At 34.9% G+C, this 18,995-nt stretch overlaps 1 protein-coding gene across 5 annotated transcripts in view; it reads right to left on the reverse strand.

Moving 5' to 3' along the window:
- Nucleotides 1-18,995, reverse strand: part of LOC130897056 (zinc finger protein OZF-like) — a 287,205-nt gene that overhangs the window by 15,988 nt on the left and 252,222 nt on the right. The window contains exon 5 of one of the 5 annotated variants that reach the window (XM_057805576.1): nt 1,159-2,493. The exons of 3 other annotated variants lie outside the window; for them this stretch is intronic. In XM_057805576.1, coding sequence (XP_057661559.1) covers nt 1,218-2,493 — 1,276 coding nt within the window. In that variant the 3' untranslated portion in view covers nt 1,159-1,217. Of the gene's footprint in view, nt 1-1,158; nt 2,494-14,706; nt 16,074-18,995 lie in introns of those variants that run through there. One more of the 5 variants, XM_057805581.1, reaches the window with a different exon arrangement.

Here is an 18,995-nt window from a genome sequence, read left to right on the forward strand (position 1 = left end):
ATTATATTTTGTAAATTTTATGTAAATACAATTTTTGTAGCTTCTGAATATATTAATATTTACATCAATGATATACAGAGACTTTTCATATGTGAAAATTCCTACGCCTCAATTTGAACACGTTGTAACTTGTCTCTAATTCTATGAAGACTCCAATTGCTTTCTTTCTTCCATACTCTCTTTGTTTATTGAAGACGCAGTATGTTTTTATACTAAATAATATGGCGTGCGATAAATATGAAACTCCTGTATTGTTACGATATGATTTCGTGAGATATTAAGGTTAAAAGGCAAGTGGTAGAAAAACAACCTGGTACCAGCACTCCCTTAGATCTTCTAAAGATTCCAAATATCGCCATTTAAAATCATCATTTAGCTTGTATAAAGTTTTTTAAGTTAAGTTCGAGATCTGAACTACGATTTTTGTTAGAAGATTTTGGTTGATGTCATGTATGTTTTGAACTATTGGGTGGCCGATAAAAATAATTTCAACTGACTGAATAGTCGAAAGAGAACCAGTACATATGCCTTTATATCTGTGGGGTCGATTACAAGAATATTTTTAGTGCAAGAAGGAGAAGAAGACAGGGAGGTAAAAAAATAAAAGTGCGAATAATTTATGGAGATTTGTTAGTGGGTAGTGTAACGATTAGAGCAGAGATTCCCAAAGTGGTCGGTATTAATCCGAGTTAAAATTTTTTAGATACTGTATAACTTGTTCTAGGGGTACCGACTTATGAGAATGACTAATATTTTAGTAGGAAGTATCATTTTTGTGATTTTACGGGGGTCTGAGATATCAGTTCAATTAGGAAAAGGGGTATCTTGGTTAAAATAGTTTGGGAATCCCAGGATTAGAGTATACTGAAGCAACAAATGAAAGATGGAGAGATTGTAATATTAAAGAGAAGTTTGATTCATTGATAGATGGTCTAGAGCGGAAGGTACAAAAGTAAAGGTATTGTGAACAGAGTCAAATTAATCATTGTTAGACTTGGGTGCAGATATAAAGATAAATCTACCATAGACAAACTTAAATCCAATGAAAGCTATTATTTTGTGGAAGTCCCATTGAAGGTAACTGAGACTTTTAATTGTGTTTAGCTTCTCTATAAAATTGCCTTTTGATTTTGTGGATATAGTATATATTAAAAATAGTTTTAAAGAATAAATTTATTTTCTACAATATAATTTACAGCTTATTTATAATCTTCATATTATCGAGTACAATTTTTATAATGCATAGTTAAAGCACTTTTAGATATAAAACCAGTATTACAAAACTGACAAACGTACGGTCTTTCTCCAGTATGCGTCCGTTGGTGTATCCTAAGTGGAGCGCCTTGGCTGAAACACTTACCGCAATATTCGCAAGAATACGGTTTTTCTCCACTATGTACCCTTTCGTGCATAACCAAATAATCTTTTTTTGTGAAACTTTTCGAGCAATAAGAACAAGTATACGGTTTAAATCCGGTATGAACTCTATAGTGGATCTTTAGTTTAGTTTTCTGGGCGAAACCTTTGCCGCACGTATCGCACAAGTGCCTTTTATCATGAGGTAGATTGTTTTTGATATGTTTATCTTGGAAATGTTTTTCTAAGGTACTCATCTTACTGAAAACTTTTTTGCATATCGAGCATTGATTAGGAAGGAGTTGACCAATGATTCCGACTCTATGTGACCGTAATTGATGGTTCAACAGATATCTCGAATAAGTAAATATTTTAGAACAAACTATACAAGTAAACGGTTTGACGCCTAAATGTTCGTTATGATGTTCTTTATATAAAACCATATCGTTGAAACCTTTACCGCAAGTTTCGCAAACGTAATTACATTTTTTTAGATGAGTAAAGTTGATGTGTACCGAAAAACCAGTACGTCTCAAAGTTGAATATGGGCATAATGGACAACGGAATAGCCCTTCTGGATCATGCGTGTAGTTGTGGATAGCAAAATCGTATAGTTTTTTAAATTTTTGGTTACAGACGGTACATTCATATTGTTCTGAATGAGTTTTAACGTGTTTTTTCACCTCCTCCTCCGCTGTAAACTCTGCAGAACACGTATTGCAAATGTAGAGCTCCTGAATATTATCAAATTGGTACGTGTGTTCTTCCGGCTCTTCTTTAATATGGTTTTCCTTCCTATGGGCAGCTAGATCTTTTTTCGTAAAGCAAATTTCATCGCATTTCTTACAAGGCCATCGCTTAAATACATGCGATCTTTTTGTTCTAGATTCAGTAGATTTTTGAAGGTTTTTTTTAGTTTTGGTTGATGTGTAATCATTGTCAGGGTACTCTTCAAAGTCATCTTCGTTTTCATCATCACTTTGTTTGTTAATTTTGATTTTTTTGTGTGTCTGTTTCAATTTAATGTTTGTAGTTTCTGCAGGGTATCCATAATCTTCATCTTCGCATTCTGATTTTATAGATTCGCAGGATCTACTAATTTCGTGTTTTGTGATATAATGTTTCTTTAAGGTTTTCCTAAAATAAAATTTCATTATTTGATATCAGTGTTGAATAAAGACTTGAAATTCTCGTTACTGACTTTTTTATTTAATATAAAGAGTGCTAACAATATAAACAAGAATCAAGACCAAATCAACAATTGCATACCTCGAGATTAAATTTGACCCGGAGTCACAACATTGTCACATATTTTGATACAAATGTCCTTCACTGCCTTAAGCGAATTATTTTTTATGGTTTCTATTGAATAATGGCGCGTTCCACGAATCGGATGTTTGATTTTCGAAAGAAACCCATAAAAAATTTCAAAAGTTGTATACAATTAAACACCTTTGTGTTTGGTTTTTCGCTTATATCATGTGAGGTATACATATTTTTGAAAAGAGATCCTTGAAGAGGAGGAAAATTGACGTCATTCCGGATCGATTTTATTTTTGTGTGAAAAGCAAGCAATAGAGGGTTAACCCTATAACACTCGAGTAGTTCGAATGGAGATGCCTGTCGAGTAGGTTTCGCAAATACTGCTCTAGCTAGGATTATGTTGGACAGTATGGAAGAGCATCTGCCGTGGTAGGACATTTCTTCTATACTCGTAAGCTGTTTCTAGTCAACTCTAGATCGTTTATAAGTCTTCAGTTCTTCTCTTTAGTCGATTAATCGCAGGGTAGGCTTGGGAGTCGAGCTCCAAATATGCGAGCAATACTTCAAAGATGGACAAATCCGGGAATTGGAAATTGTAGCCGGGTATATAGCTTTTTGGTCTTGAAGAGGGCTTCAAGTTTTTGTGAAGCTGCATTTGCTAATTCAGTCACGTGACTATACCAAGACATATTGCTCCGAATCTCAAAATCCAACAAATGAATTGGTGATATCTCATGTTCAGATTTAACCGAATGATGAGCTGCAGTGTCAGCTTTCTTTATCAAAACAGCAGATCTGGATCTTTTCTGCAATAAACTCAGATTGCTTATATCCTACTCAAAAATGTTTCCTTGTTTCACTACTAAAAGAAATGACACTTGTATTACGTTTATCTCATTATTTTAATACGCTCTCATTTATAAAAATAGACTATGAGTCAGGGATCGATGCAAAGGAATCAATCATTCTGAGTATATTGATACTGGCGCACAGATAATTTTCGTTGGGTTAAAAAATATGGAAATATGGGGATATCTGTCAAAATTTTATGGAACATCTCAAGTTTATTATATTTTATTAATTTATATTATAATATAATTAATAAACAATAATTTTATTTCCAAACAATGTTTATTTGAATTTGACCCCGCTGCTTATTAATATTCGTATTGTACTTTGAACTATGGATCTTTAGCTAGATGATAGTGAAGACCTGGGAAAGGATTTCTTAAAAACCAAAATGCTGCTATATGTATTGTTTGAATATTCTTCCATACGTAGCAAGGCTTGCGTATTCTTTATCGGATTCAATTGAACTTTTTTTGTAATCTTTCCAAAAGTGCGTTATGCTTCGACGATCATTCGAGCAACTCGAAACACCAACTGATTCGATGTGTTTCCGTATGGCTTCTTCGATTTTTTTCCCGACAGTCGGATGATGTTTGTGTTTTCCGCGCATATCGGCTTCGATTAAACCGTCTTTATTTTTTTTATCCAAAGCGGTCCTGATGGTTCTGTCGTTGATGTCCAGGGTGGCTTTAAAAAACGTTTTACATACTCGTATATTTTTATCGTCTATTTCGAAATAAAAGGCGTTATTGAGTTGTCGGTGTTTATCGCCATTAACGTACCTATATCTGGGCATAATGGGTGTGGTTACGGAAGTTATGTAATTCCGTTGCCTTGTCAGATCGGCCAACGCCCAGTACTCGTCGAATAATTTCCTTCTTTGAGATTCGTTGACTTTTTTCGAGCAGCCTATTTTACATTTGTTTCCACATGGCGAACGCAGTTTTCGGGCTTCTATTATTTTATTGCTTTTAGAGGATATATAACTAAGACCAGCGTTTCTTCGTAGCTTTGCTTCCGTTTTTTTGTTCAAGTTTATTCGAGATGAAATATCCATCTCGTCTTCGATGTCGGAATCGTAATTTTCCAACCAACTATCTATATTCTCTTTGGTTGAACCTTCAATAAGATCGAATTCTTCTTTTACAAAGAACTCCGTCTTAAAAAATCTAAAAAATATAAAGCAATTAAATTAATTATGAGAATATGACAACAAAAAGTTTTTTTCCGTACTTACTTTCTCAGAATTTGTTCGTCGATTTGGTGATATTCAATAGATAATCTAGAAATTTCAAATCAATCTACATCAGTGATTCCCAAAGTAGTCCAGTTGAGCCCCAACGATTTACGAGACACTCGACGGGTCTACGTGAATTTCCATCGTTAGATCTGATATTTATTAGTAATATTTTGGTTAGGTGATCCACGAGACAAAAAATTGAGATTTTCTGTTCTGCATATTAATCTATAAAGTCAAATTACCCCTATGAAGGCGCACGTGCTTGCACGTGACGATCTGGAGAAATGACAAAAAGCGTTGCCTAGCAGGAAACCTCGTGACTGTCATGAGAAAAACCAGGGTCCACATTCTACCATCTTTGTTCAATATAATTCCACCTAGAGCACTTTCTGCAAGACCTTCTCGACAAACAGAACGTCAATTTATCATAACTCCTTCCTTTTGAGAATTCCAAATCTGTGGAATCAGCTACCAAGTTCAAGATGAATATCCATAGGCATCACCACACGGCAAGCACAAATCGAGCACAAAAAATGTCTAAAAACAAGTTCTGTTACGAAGGCAGTGAAATGTTAGAGAAAATGTACGAGATGGAAGACGTCACCAGAAAAATTTGTTCAAATGATTCAACGTTGGCAATGAAACGACTGAAGATAGTCCACGGTCGAGTCAGCCGGCGATAAACAGAATTTGATTGAGACGACAAGAGATCAACGACTGACGATTGATAATAGATGAATTCAGCATTAGCAAAGACACGGTTCGCACCGTCTTCTGTGAAGATTTAGGTAAGGGGAAGATATGTTTTCTATTGGTGTTGCAAATGCTGTCAAACGATTAGAAAGTCCAGGCAAGTTCGAGCTAGGTTTTACCGACGAGATAGTTTACCATCTTCTCCATAACTCCAAAAGACCAATGTCAAGATACTATCCATTCTTTTTTTAAATGGATTAAACAGTGAACTTCCTAGAAGGTATTTTTTGAAATAGCTACGACGCATTCGGCGTGTACGACCACAGTGCGTACTCCACTCCGCAATCCATGTGCACCAATTCTTGGTTCAGCGTGATGTAATTGTTCTAAATCAACTGCGATCAAATCCGAAAGAGGTATTTCAAAACAGTTTCCAGAAACTTTTTGGAATGCAACAGTTTCATTTCATCTTTTTGAAACTTTTAGACTGCACATTGTAATACGTAGCATTACCTATTAGTAACGAAAACACTACTAGGTGATAAGAGTTTGGTCTCAAGTAATTTTTTGTAGTAAATAAAATGCATATTGTCATAAAAATCACCCGCTTTGCCTTAAAAATAGGAGAAGCATTCGGTATGATTCCTCTTCAATATTGGTTTTTGTTGCTCTTTGTTATTGTTATCAAACCTTCTTGCTGAACGTGAAATGGTTCCATGTAGATTATTGATCGACTCTTCTCACTGTATTGTGTTATTCCTGGTATGAATATTGTACTCAATTCTCTTATGTTTCCAATAAAAAGCTCACGGTTATTTTTTGTTTTGTGAGACATCAAAAACCTATATAAGGTTGGACGCTTGGACTGTCATCATACAGCGCTATGCGATTTTATAACTTTGAACGTGGATTAAACCAACGGTAGTGTGCCGATCATCTCGTTTCGACTTTTGGTGATGAAGTACCACCTCGAGCCACCGTGTTTCGCTAGTTGCGCATGAAGCACTTCGAAGCAAATGGTCGCCTATTTTTTCGGATTAACTGGACTTTACTCCACCGATCTATTATAGCAACGTAGAACAGTCACTTCTGAATGGTACTCCAGAATTGGTTTGCCAGAAGGGTTCTAAAGAATCAGTGAAACCAATCGTAGATTTTCCACCACGACAATGCGAGCTCTCACATATCAATTCAAACAAAAATGTTTTTGAATAGATAAAACATAGAATTTATGTGTATTCTGCTCTAGTGAATATTTTTAATACAAGCCGTACTAATCGAATTTTATTAGAATACGTCCACAAAAACTATGATTCCCGAGAAGAATTGTGGAGTAAAAATAGTTTTAGGATTAAATTATTATCCATGGTATGAAAATAAACTTTTTAAAACCAACTATTAGACCCAAATTAGTCTCCCAGAATGATTCAATCGCTTTCTACTTACCGTTAATTAATGGAATGTAATTACAAGTTGGTTAAGGGTTGCGTAGAAATTGATGTTTTTTTGGAATTTTTGGCTCTATAACTTCCTCAATTTTATATTTCGTGCCTTCACATATGCCTATGTTGGTCTAGACATGGCTCATGAACACGAACTCGCCTGAAAACTTCTAGAACGTCATTTCATTGGGATTCCTTTCTTTGAAGAAGTGCAAGTCTGTGAAATCAGCTACCAAGGCACATCTTTCCACAAGCTACAGAAGTTTAAGATCAATATCCTGCCGGTACCACTCGAACTACTCGAGCGTAGTACGTTTACCCTCTTGTGCTTGCTTTTTACTTAAAAACGTGAACTTTAGTACCATTCAAATGAGTTACCTCATTTTCATATTTTATGTATACAGGGTTTGATTTGATGCAAAACATTCGCCAGGGAGTAGATGTCGTGGAAATAATACTGCGAAAAGTTGCAGAAAGAGAAAATGATAATTTTCCTTAGAATATCTCTTTATGACGAACGGTTTCCGTGGTATGTAGAACCATCTAAAAATCCACAAATTGAACAACTTTTTGTTAAAAAATCGATATAAAAATTCATTTTTGCAATATTTACATTATACAGGTTGTCCCTGTAAAAGTAATCATCCATTAGAAATTCATAATGTTCGAATGTATAATTTAGAAAAGATACTTAAATATAAGTTCTCATTTCGAAACTTTAAAGGCTTAGAACTCAGAAACAAAATGTCTTTGAGACATTTTCTTTATCTCACAGTATTATTTGAACGTTATCTATTCAATCTCGAATTTTCTGCATCAAGTATACACAGGTAAACTGGATATTATTCATTATAATAATTCAAGGAATAAAAAGGGTTGAAATAAAAGAGAAATACCATGTTTCATATATCTTTAATAATGTTTATCTAAGTGTAAAATATACTATCCTTATTGGTACAAAGTTTTTAACTGATTTAGTTCACCAAATAGATTTTTTCAATAGTATATTTGGAAGTAGCAGATTCAACAACATTTTGAACACACAAATACAACAAATTCCAGGGCCCCAGATAAATTGAATGATGCCCGTTTTAATTGATGTCTAATGAACAACATCTGTAACATGCCGATCTGGCTGTAATATTTTTCGTCAAATCTCTATCTTATTTCGTTAATTAGATACCACTCACTCAACACAAAAAGTTGGACAAAATCTCTGTTTTGCTTGTTAATCGGGTTACTGTCAAAACAAACTAACTCCACTTTGATTCAATTCGGTGTTTAAAAAAAAAATATTCTGGTCTAGATTTGTAGGAAAGTTCTGGTAGTGATGCCAACCGTGTTTTATATCTGCGGCAATCCATGAAAAACGGTGTCAATTGTTACGAAAAAATTTCACTTGAGCGCAAGAAACATTCCACTCAATCAGTATTTCTTGAAAATTTAAAATATGTATTTCGTTTTTTTGTAATCTTATAGGTAATAAAAGTAATTTGTAATGGATTTTGCTTGTTATTTCATTGACCTCGTCATACGCGTATTTCGCTTAAAAGGAATTTGATCGGAAAGCATCCTTCGCGTAAAGGCGAGGTATTCCTGTATATTATGTTATATTAGTGAATGAAAACAGTGAGGTATGATGTCACTGCACATCAATATCCTAAAAATTCTCATACCACATAACAAACAATTTAAGTTTATAGTACTAATCGTAATGTAATATCATTCAAGTCGTGTGACTGATACACAGATGGCGTTGCCATTTTCAAATCCATATGACGTTTATTAAGTACCAACTTTCAAAAGACTATGTCTCATGACATTTAGATAAGTCAGAAAAAAGTGACAGCCATTCAAGTGGAGCTACTTTTTTTATTTTCTTGATGAAAAAAATTACTTTAAAAAACATCCACAAAATCTTTTTATCTAATACTAAATTGAAATTGCGTGAGATAGCTGAAACCGTGAAGATATCAGAAGACAGTGTGTTTACAGTTATGCATGAACATTTGACCATGAGAAAGCTTTTTTCAAAATGGGTGCCGCGTTTATTCATAGTCGATCAAAAACGTGTTGATGATTCAGAGCAGTGTTTGGCCATATTTACACGTAATAAATAAGATTTTTTGCGTCGATATGTGACAATGAATGAAAACCATCGTCATCTAAGTGGACTGCAGCCGGTTAATCACGTCCGAAGCGTCCAAAGGCACAACAGACAGCTGGGAAGTTGTTGGATCTTTTGAATGTAAAAATCAAGGAAAAACAGCCTTATATAAAAAAAACCCACCGTTTCACCAAGACAATGCACCGATTCACAAGTCTATGGCAACAATGGTTAAATTGAACACTTCGAATTGCTTCCTCATCTACCGTATAATCGAGATATGGCCCCCAGTGACTAATGGCCATTCGCTGATCTCAACAAAAAGATCGCCGATTAGAAATTTGGTAAAAATTTTGAGGCAAAAGATTAATCATCCTACAAACACGGCATCGAGAAGTTAGAGAAGGGTTGGAATGATTGTATTGCTCTTGAAGGAGAATATTGATGAATAAAATCGATTTTTGGTTTTACTTAGTCACACGACTGATTTTATGTAGTAATACGCGGGAATAAAAGATAGTACGTTGAATTATATATATTTTTTGAAACTCACTGCATCTAGTAGAACTATCTGGTAGTTTTTATTATAACATTATACCGTTTGGAACATTCCAGACGATTTTATGTTAAATGAACAAAAAACGTCATGTACTGCCCGATTATAGTTTGCCAAAACTATTAAACTTTCGATCAATAATTCAACTAAATATAAATTACTTTTCTGAAACGGAATGAATTAGCTCGATCTAAAATTGCATTTTTAGACAATTCAATAAAAAAAATTGTAACATATTTAAAGCTAAATGGATTTGTTGAACATATTCAGTCTATTACCTTGTCTCATAACCTAAAATCTACTATATCCGGTGACATAACTAAAATTTGCACACCTCTAAATATATTCAAAGTTTCATTTAGATTTTAAAAATAGGTCAATTTTAATCTTAAGTTAAATTGTCTTTTTACTGTCACCAGTACAAAGGACAAAACGTTGTAATGAGCTGTTACATCTTTTGCAAAATCTCGGGAGTTGTTTTTTGTTTATAAATGACATCCTGGTGTCGCACTCTGACGTCAAAAGATGAAAATTATCAGACATGAAAGCTTGTTTTTATCGTGGAATTCGGTAGTTCTCAAAAAGTTAAACCACTCTCTATAACTATCTGTTTTTAACTCCCTCAACATTCCTACTTTTTCGAACGCATATATCGAGAAGACAAATCGACTTTGAGCGAAATGGACTGACGAAATGAAGCCTACAACAATCAATCAAGGTTATTTTCAACAGTTAGTAGAGCAACGATCTAGAAGGAAGATTACAAGATTCGTCGTTTGCCATGATCATTAACAAATCATAAGGACAATCTTTGAAAGTCTACGGTAGGAATATAGAAAAGCTTAAGTTCATGCTTAAATGACTGGATTATGATGGGAATTAGACGGACGACATTTACTCTTACTCAAATAACAAGGTTATTGGAAAATTATGTGATATCCATGATTTTTTAATAAGATGCGGCGCCTACATGATACGATGTACAATTTAATAACTTACTTGTTGTCCTGGACAATGAATAAGACAGTTAAGTGACCCGATTTAACTCCAATACATTTTTTGCGTTGCTACTTCCAAAGTTTATGCTATACCACCTTAATGTCATGAAGAGCCTCTATAAAGAATGACTGAATGGAATGTAATTTAATTATAAAATTGAGAGTGGAAGTTGGACTAATGGTGGCTAATTTGTACGGTTATTTGTTTTTTTTTTTTAGAATAATCCAAGAAGTTATATAATGGGAGAACACTTTTAGCTACTCAACGTTTGTCAAGGGTCGTAAAAGGATGAAAAAATGTTGAAATTGACCTATTTTCGTATTTTTTCCAAATTTCAACGTAACACCAAAGGTTATGCAAATTTTACTTGTATCACTCTGTATATTATCTCGAAAGTAAAATTATTTTAAAATAACAATTACATTACAGCTATACCATTGCAAATTTTTAAATGTAAATTCAAAGATCCCCTAGAAATATATCCCCCATTACAAAACTGACATATGTAAGGTCTTTCGCCAGTATGGCCCCGAACATGAATGCGTAGTGAGGCTGCTTGATTAAAGCATTTCCCGCAATACATGCAAGGATAAGGCTTCTCTCCTGTATGGACACGTTCGTGCATAATAAGGTAGTCCTTTTTCGTGAAACGTTTCTCGCAATATCTACAAGCAAATGGTTTATCTCCAGTGTGTATCCTATAATGAATTTTTAATTTATCGGAGGTGCCGAAGCCTTTTCCGCACATATCGCAGAGATGACGCTTCTCGGGCTTCTCTGCTGGGTTCGCACTATGTTTCGTTGTTATATGTTTCAACAACGTTGTTACTTTACTAAACACTTTCAGGCAGATGCTGCATTGGGTTTTGTGTAAGGTACCTTCAATGTGGACCGTATGGTATCTCGTTTGGTGTATGAGCATATACCGCGAATAAACGAAACACTTATTACAAACTACACAAACGAAGGGTTTTATTCCTAAATGTTCGTTGTTGTGTTCTTTGAATATAACGGAATCGTTGAATCCTTTCCCGCAAGTAGGGCAAGTGTAGTAGAACTTGTGATAATGGACTCTATTGATGTGAGTTTGGAGACAGGTTCTTCTAAGTGTGTTGTAACTACATAAAGGACACGTATATGTATCATCAGCACTATGGATTTTCATATGAAGAGCAAACTTGTAAGCTTTTGTCGCGGTGTGCTGGCAAACGTCGCAGGTGTAGAACTCTTCGTGAATTTTAGAAATATGTTCTTCTACTTCTTTTTGACTTTGGTATTCTGCTGAACAGGTTGAGCAAGTATATATTTCTTGCTCTTCATCGAATTTGAATGTGTGTTGTATTTCTTTGTTCTCTTCGGGATGGTACGTTTTCGTGTGATCTGTTAATTCACGTCTTGACATGAATTCCTCCAAACATCTCCGACACGTCCAAACTTTGTGCTCCTGTCTTTTCACTCTAACTTTGGACGATTTCGGTTTAGGAGGTTTCTTTTCTTTGGGACATTTATTTTTCTTTTTCTTATATCCAGGCGGGGTATATTCTTCATCGCTATAATCTTCTTCTGTGAATTCATCGTCTTCTTCTAATTTTATCTTCACTTTCTTTGGAGCCATTTCTTTAGCTTTTCTTGTAGGAGGTGTTATATTATCAACTTCGAAGATTTTGTCGTCTACTTTCATTTCCACTTCTACTGCCGGAAAAAACTTATCGTCTACTTTCATGTCAACCTCCACATTAGGGAAAAATTTTTCTTCTTGTTTTATGTCGACGTCTACGTTAGGAAAAAACTTTTCGTCCATTTTCACGTCCATCTCCAAGGGAGTCAAAAGTCTGGAAAAAAAAGTGAATACGATAACCTAATAGCCTTCTAAACTCAATTTAGAAGATTTTACGTACTTTGTCGTAGAGAGGCACCAAATGGTTTTTAGAAAACATAAGCACATTGCGAAACCAACACTACGATACATATCAATTAGGTAACATTACCAATATTTTAATCAAATTATGTAGTTACATGTCAAACATAGTTTATTATTGACATTTTATTTGACCGTACGAAGCATCATCTTGTCAGATTTGATACGTAATATACGTTGAGCTAAATACATACGATTTTTTAGTTAATTATTACGAAATGTTGAAGGTTTAATTCATGAAAACACAAAAATGTTATTAGCCAGAAGTCTTGAAACAATTTGTAAAAAATCATAGAAGAAGCGACGTTTAAAGTGAAGAAACTTATTGAAGGATTTTTTGAAAAACCAGACAAACAATTATTAGTTCGACGTGCCAATCATATAGTGATCTATACATACGTAGTTCTGTTCAAAAGCGTTGTAAACATGTTTTTGCACGTACCTATCATTTTAAGTGGCGATTAATTGGCGATAACCTCTGTACTCGAGGTTTTGCCAATCCAGCAATTATTTGCTTTGCGATAGTTTTATTAATACTATATTCTTATCTATATATGTTCTTTAGAATATATGAGGGCCGTTTTTTTTCAACCTCCGATAGGATATAAATAAAAGACAAGTTTATATAAAACAATAATTTTATTACCAATAGATTGGTACACTTACGGTTACCTTTCGACATAATCACCGAATAGATTGAGACATTTGTCATATCTGTGGACAAGCTTTTCAATACCACCCTCTTCCATTTCTGGAAATGCCGTAGACAAAGCAGTAATCGCGAATCTGCGGTTTTCTTTAACTCAACTCGTTGAAACAGGTCATCTGAAATGACAGATTTACTTCCTTAGCCATCATTACAGCCATCTTTAAACCTTCGACACCGTCACTCATGAAGTTTTTCCCGTTCACACGACTCATTCTCCGATGTATTTCTATAGCACTATTGCCTTCAGACTGTAGAAAACGAATCACACTTGATTGGAGCATTAATAATGGTGGGCATGTTTACACAACGCCGACTGACGCCTGAATGTCAACTATGGAGGAGTGTGTAGTGCGAGAGCTTCGCAGTCATCTACAGCGCACGCACGCTTTCTTCTGCCTGCGTAGCGTCTGCACGGAGCGATCGGAGGTTGAAAAAAAAAAAATGGCCCTCGTAAATATCAAAATCGATCGTATTATTTTTATTTACTACTGGGCTGGTAAGGTATATTCAACCTTCGTGAATACTAATGTATATCGTTTGTAAATATAAAAATTGGAAAAGCTCTTTCGATTTTCAATATGGCGTAATCACATGTAACTTACATTATCTTTGAAGATGGAGAAAAAAAATTATATTATCTTGTGCTTACCCAACAATATCACCCACGAGCTTCAGCCCTTGGATAAAACAGTTTTCGTACCATTTCATACTTATTGGGGTGATAAGGTCTTGTTATTTTCAAGCAATAAACCGAATCACATGATCAACAAAACTACCCAAATATTGTTTATTATTGCATTTGAATTAGGCATATATTAGTATCAATATGGATACCAGGCCAAGTGCTCAACACTTCGAAAAAACTCATCATCTGAAGAAGAAGAAACATCTTTCGACTACAGAGCGCAGAAAGTCACAGATGCACAAACAATAAAACTAACTACAAAATGAAAAAAGTAGCAAAGAATGAAAATAGGAAAAGTAGTTGAGAAAGATAATGACATTTGTGTGATGAGGATAGAGCATTGGATGTGATTTTGGCTTAGAGGAATGTATGAGCCTAAGAAAGGAAGACAAATAACTTATATTCATCTGTGATTCACAGAAATCTAAGCCTATTTTGCTTCAAAATAGATACATATTTATTGTTTCGTTGAATTTTTTAAGCTAATCAATTACCCCCGAAATCCCTTTTTCTTATTATCGGGGATACTTTAAATGTGCAGGTAGGACCGAGTAGTCCCCAAAATAAGAAAAAAATGCGACACCAGATATTTATTCAGCTACCTAGAAACTAACTAGAAAGGTAGGAAGAAAAGAAGATGGGAAAAAGGAAGGAGAACCGATTTACAGTAAAATTGCGAAACACATGTTTTGTTTTTTTTTACTGTTAGAGGGCAGATATACCAAACGGCTGGTTTCAATGTTCGTCGTGTTGCGAATAGACACATGTTTCATTATGTTTAGATACTTTTCATTGAGGAACGAATGTAATATATCGAGGCTGTTAATTATTTAATAGGGAGTAAACGTAAATGTACTGATTTCAATTTAATGAAAACGAAGACGGGAAACTAAAAATGGTATAATATAGAAATTTTTATTCCATAAAGTCAAGACAATATACTGAACATAGTTTGCTAAGACTCTTTCAATTCAAATTAAATTAATTTCCATATAAAATAATAACATGTAAACGATTCTATTGAAGTAATATCTAACTTATAATATGAAGAAATGCTGAAATTATAATACGGAATTCAAGCAGCTTCTAATATGCGCGTTGAGAGCTCCTTTTGAGACACAACCAGTTTCGCAGTGGGGGCATTTATAAGGCCTCTCCCCTGTATGCGATCTCATGTGAATCCTCAAAGGAGCTCCTTGGTTGAACGATCTACCACAGTAGTCGCACACGTATGGTTTCTCTCCGTTGTGGATACGTTCGTGCATAATTAAATAATCTTTTTTAATGAAGCTCTTGCTACAGTAAACGCAAGAATAAGGTTTTTCTCCGGTATGTTTGCGATAGTGGATTTTCAATTTATCGGTTCTGGAGAAACCTTGACCGCATACGTCGCAGAGGTGCTTCTTCTCGTGTGGTCCTTCGTGATAAGTCAAATGTTTGGTCAGCATGTGCTTGACGAGCGTTTCGCTCCTGGCGTACATTTTCGGGCACATGTGACATTGCGTTTTGGAATCTTTATCCAAGACGCTTACTCTATGATTGCGGATTTGATGGGCTACTAGATAACGGGAATAAATGAATTCTCTGCTACAAACGATGCAAACGAACGGTTTTACACCCAAATGGAAGTTCTCGTGTTCTTTGAACGTCGTGGCGTCGTTAAAGCATTTTCCGCAAGTGCGACACTGGAAATCGTATTTCCTAAAATGCATTCGAGTTATATGGGTCAGCATCGCTGATTTTCTGCTAGCTGTATGCGGGCACATCGGACAAGGAAAATTATTGTCCTCTCTATGTTGTTGCATGTGTACAGAAAAGTTCAAGGCACCCAGAAAGGTGAGCTGACAAATCTGACAGTCGTATTTTTCATCGTGAGATTCTACATGCTTCTCTACTTCTTCTTTAGTTTGAAATTCGGCCGAACAATTATTACATGTATAAAATTCCAAGACTTCGTCGTACGTATACTTTTGTAGTTTCACGTCTTCTTTGAAAACATCGTCGATGTCGTCGTGGACTAATTTTCTGTGATCGAACATATTTTTACGCGAATCGAATTCTTCGAAGCAAATTTTGCACACCCAAGCTCTTGCTTTGTGATTCGGTTTCACTTTCGGAAGATATTTCGTTTGAGGTGATTTTCTTTGTTTTCTTACGACGGTTTTGGTTTTTCCTTTTTTTGTTACTTTGGGGTTTTTCAACATCTGATTGGGTATATCATAATATAGGAAGTCGTCAATTTCAGTTTTAATTTTCCTAAAAAACAAAAGAATGTTGTGTCTGGTAGGAACAAGTCGTTTTTAAATAGCCAATGTACGGAAAACTTACCATAATTATAATACATATTAGAGTTAATATTCATTAAAACACCATTAATTTTTATTCAATTTATTCAATTGATATTTAGAATTTACAAATAAATTTACTATGTAAAAATAATAAAATTTCATATTCTCATAATAATTGGTTTATGAAATGAAAAATGACCTCAAATGACACGAATTGACGTCCATTGAAAACAATCGACGTCTATCGTCATTTGATGTTGATTGATGTCTTATGATGTCGATAAAAAAATCGTTTTTGTTGGCGCACGTGCATATAGACTTGTATGGACATTGTATATATGAAACCATACAGATACATAAACTGCTACTTTGGCCGAAAAAGTGGCAAAACATCTAAAAGTTCTAATGCCAAAACGATCTTGCACGATTATGTAGATGGCGTCAAATAAATAAAGTTGGTTTCCAACTTTAATTTGAATAAACATACAAAAAGAAAACTTAATATTCGAAGTATTGACCCAACGTTCAACAAGAGACCTTTGTAAACTATTCTTTGGGCTTAGATGATCTCTTTTGGATAGAAAATTTTTCCAACGCAAGAATTTTACCATGAATCCGAATAAATAATAATATGACGGTTTAAGATCCGAACTAAATAATGGAGGAGTTCAATACTACAAAGTTCTTCGATCTTATTCCGCACAACTTTCGCAGTATGTTAGCATTTTCTTGCTTTAAGAGGACCTGTTTATACTCGTTGGCGATTTGCGACTTTCCTTACGCTGTGGAAAATAGGAGTCCATCTATCTGTATGATCTAAGGTGTGCGCGCCTGCATTTTTGCAGGGGTGATGGGACTGAACAGGTTATTTATATTGATAAAGGTATCTCCTCGTATCCGTCTATGGTATTTCCATTCAAAATTTTATACCTGTCATTTTAATTCAATCAGATGCCTTAACTTTGACAAGTTGCTATAACGACATACTTATTTTTTTGGTCGCGTGACCTGGCTTGACAGCTGTCTTGTGTGCGTCATATTTGGACAGTATTCTACCTCGATTTTTATTTCTTTCAAACTATCTTTCCCAACATTTTCTTTTCAGGAAAATTCGCATATTGAAACTTATCTAGATAACTCAAGAAAAGATCGTGTCATAGCCACCTTAATTTATTAAGTAACCAAACATCAAACCAAAATAAACACTCATCAATATGTTAAAAATTTTATTTATTATTTCTTGTATAAATTTTATTCACACGTCCATCTCCCACGAGTTCGAATGACGTATGCAAAGAAATTTTGTTGGCGGCTTTTATTGATATTACCCAAGCGATTGACAAAGTATGAAACACAAGATTGCCAGTTAAACTATAGAAGCTTTTACTCTATCCCCGCATCTCTTATATGACCGATATATACTTCCTAGTGGAATAAAGAAACGAATTTACGGATATTCATCCTATAAACTCTCAATCGTTCCCCTAGGGAGCGTCCTTGGCCTATGTTACATAAAAATTATTGAACTGAAACTTGCGCAAGTCGAAGATGTCAAATATGTTGGCATTAATTTAGACCGTCGTCTTGCATCTGGGTCTAAAATTAAGCCATATGTATTGGCTTATCGGCCTCGAATCAAATGGGTAACAAGATTCTATTGTACAACTGTATCTTTAGGGTACGGACACAACAAGGACCATCGACCTTCGACTATAACATAGTACCTTGTTCTCATTAAACTGGTACAAAAGTGAGATGGTTCGAGCCTCAAGATAACCACCAGTGCGGAAGTTTGAGCGAGGATCGAAGATCCTAGTTGGGTTCGTACCCTTAAACCCGTTTGGACTTACGGGGGGCGCCCAGTATAACCAACATAAACATTTTACAAAGGTCCCAAAACAAGGTGCTACGCATCATCGTCAATGCGACTTACTATGTTCTAAACAAGGTGATTCAGCATGACATCCCCATAGAATCAGTCAAGGATACAATGACTTGTATTAACTGAAACTAGTTTTGCCAACCTGTCAACAGGACTCAGTCAACAATATGTTAAGTTAACTTATATCGTAGTGATACTCTTTAAGTCCTGTATTTATGTCACGCTTAGTCCAGGCTATGCAGATTGCAGTTTCCACTAGGGTTATAAAGAAAATATAAAATGAAAACCAAATAAAAAAAACGAAATTATATTCGGGGTTTTATTATTTCTTAATTTTTGGCAAAACTTAACTTGATCTGTTTTATTTTACATTAAAAAATAATATTTATCAACAATGAAATAATGAAACTATTAAATACATTAGAGGCCGAAATCTATGATAAAATGTTCGCCCATATCGTTAAGGTCAACATTTTCAGAGTCATCCAGAAAAAAGCCTAAAACTGGTTTGTCTTTCGGTACAACATTTTTCTTTTTTTCGTGAGCTTTCCAATGTTTCTTCCAATTCTTATAAGCTGGAAATGCTTTTCCACATAGATCACAGCAGTATTTCTTTTCACCTGTGTGAACTCTCATGTGCACCTTCAGATTATAATTATTAGCTATCATTTTGTGACAGACGGGACATTCTACAGTACGATCTTTACCAATTTGATGCATAACGCTTCTGTGTCGCGTTAAGCTTTTCAGAAAAGTAAACTCTCTGCCGCATTCGTCGCATTTGAAGAGTTCGTCGATACCGAAAAGTTCCTTTCTGTGATTAAGCGACATGTGTCCGTGGAGGTAAGCCTTAACGGAAAACTTTTTATCGCAAAATTGACACGAATACTTTTTAATATCCAAATGCATATCCATGTGAGAGTCCAACAAACATTTGATGAAGAAGCCTTTACCACAAATATCACAGTGGTAATTGAATTTACCTTGATGTCGAAGAACGTGGCCCTT

This window comes from Diorhabda carinulata, chromosome 8 (assembly GCF_026250575.1).
Source record: "Diorhabda carinulata isolate Delta chromosome 8, icDioCari1.1, whole genome shotgun sequence".
Classification (NCBI taxonomy): Eukaryota; Metazoa; Arthropoda; class Insecta; order Coleoptera; family Chrysomelidae; genus Diorhabda; species Diorhabda carinulata.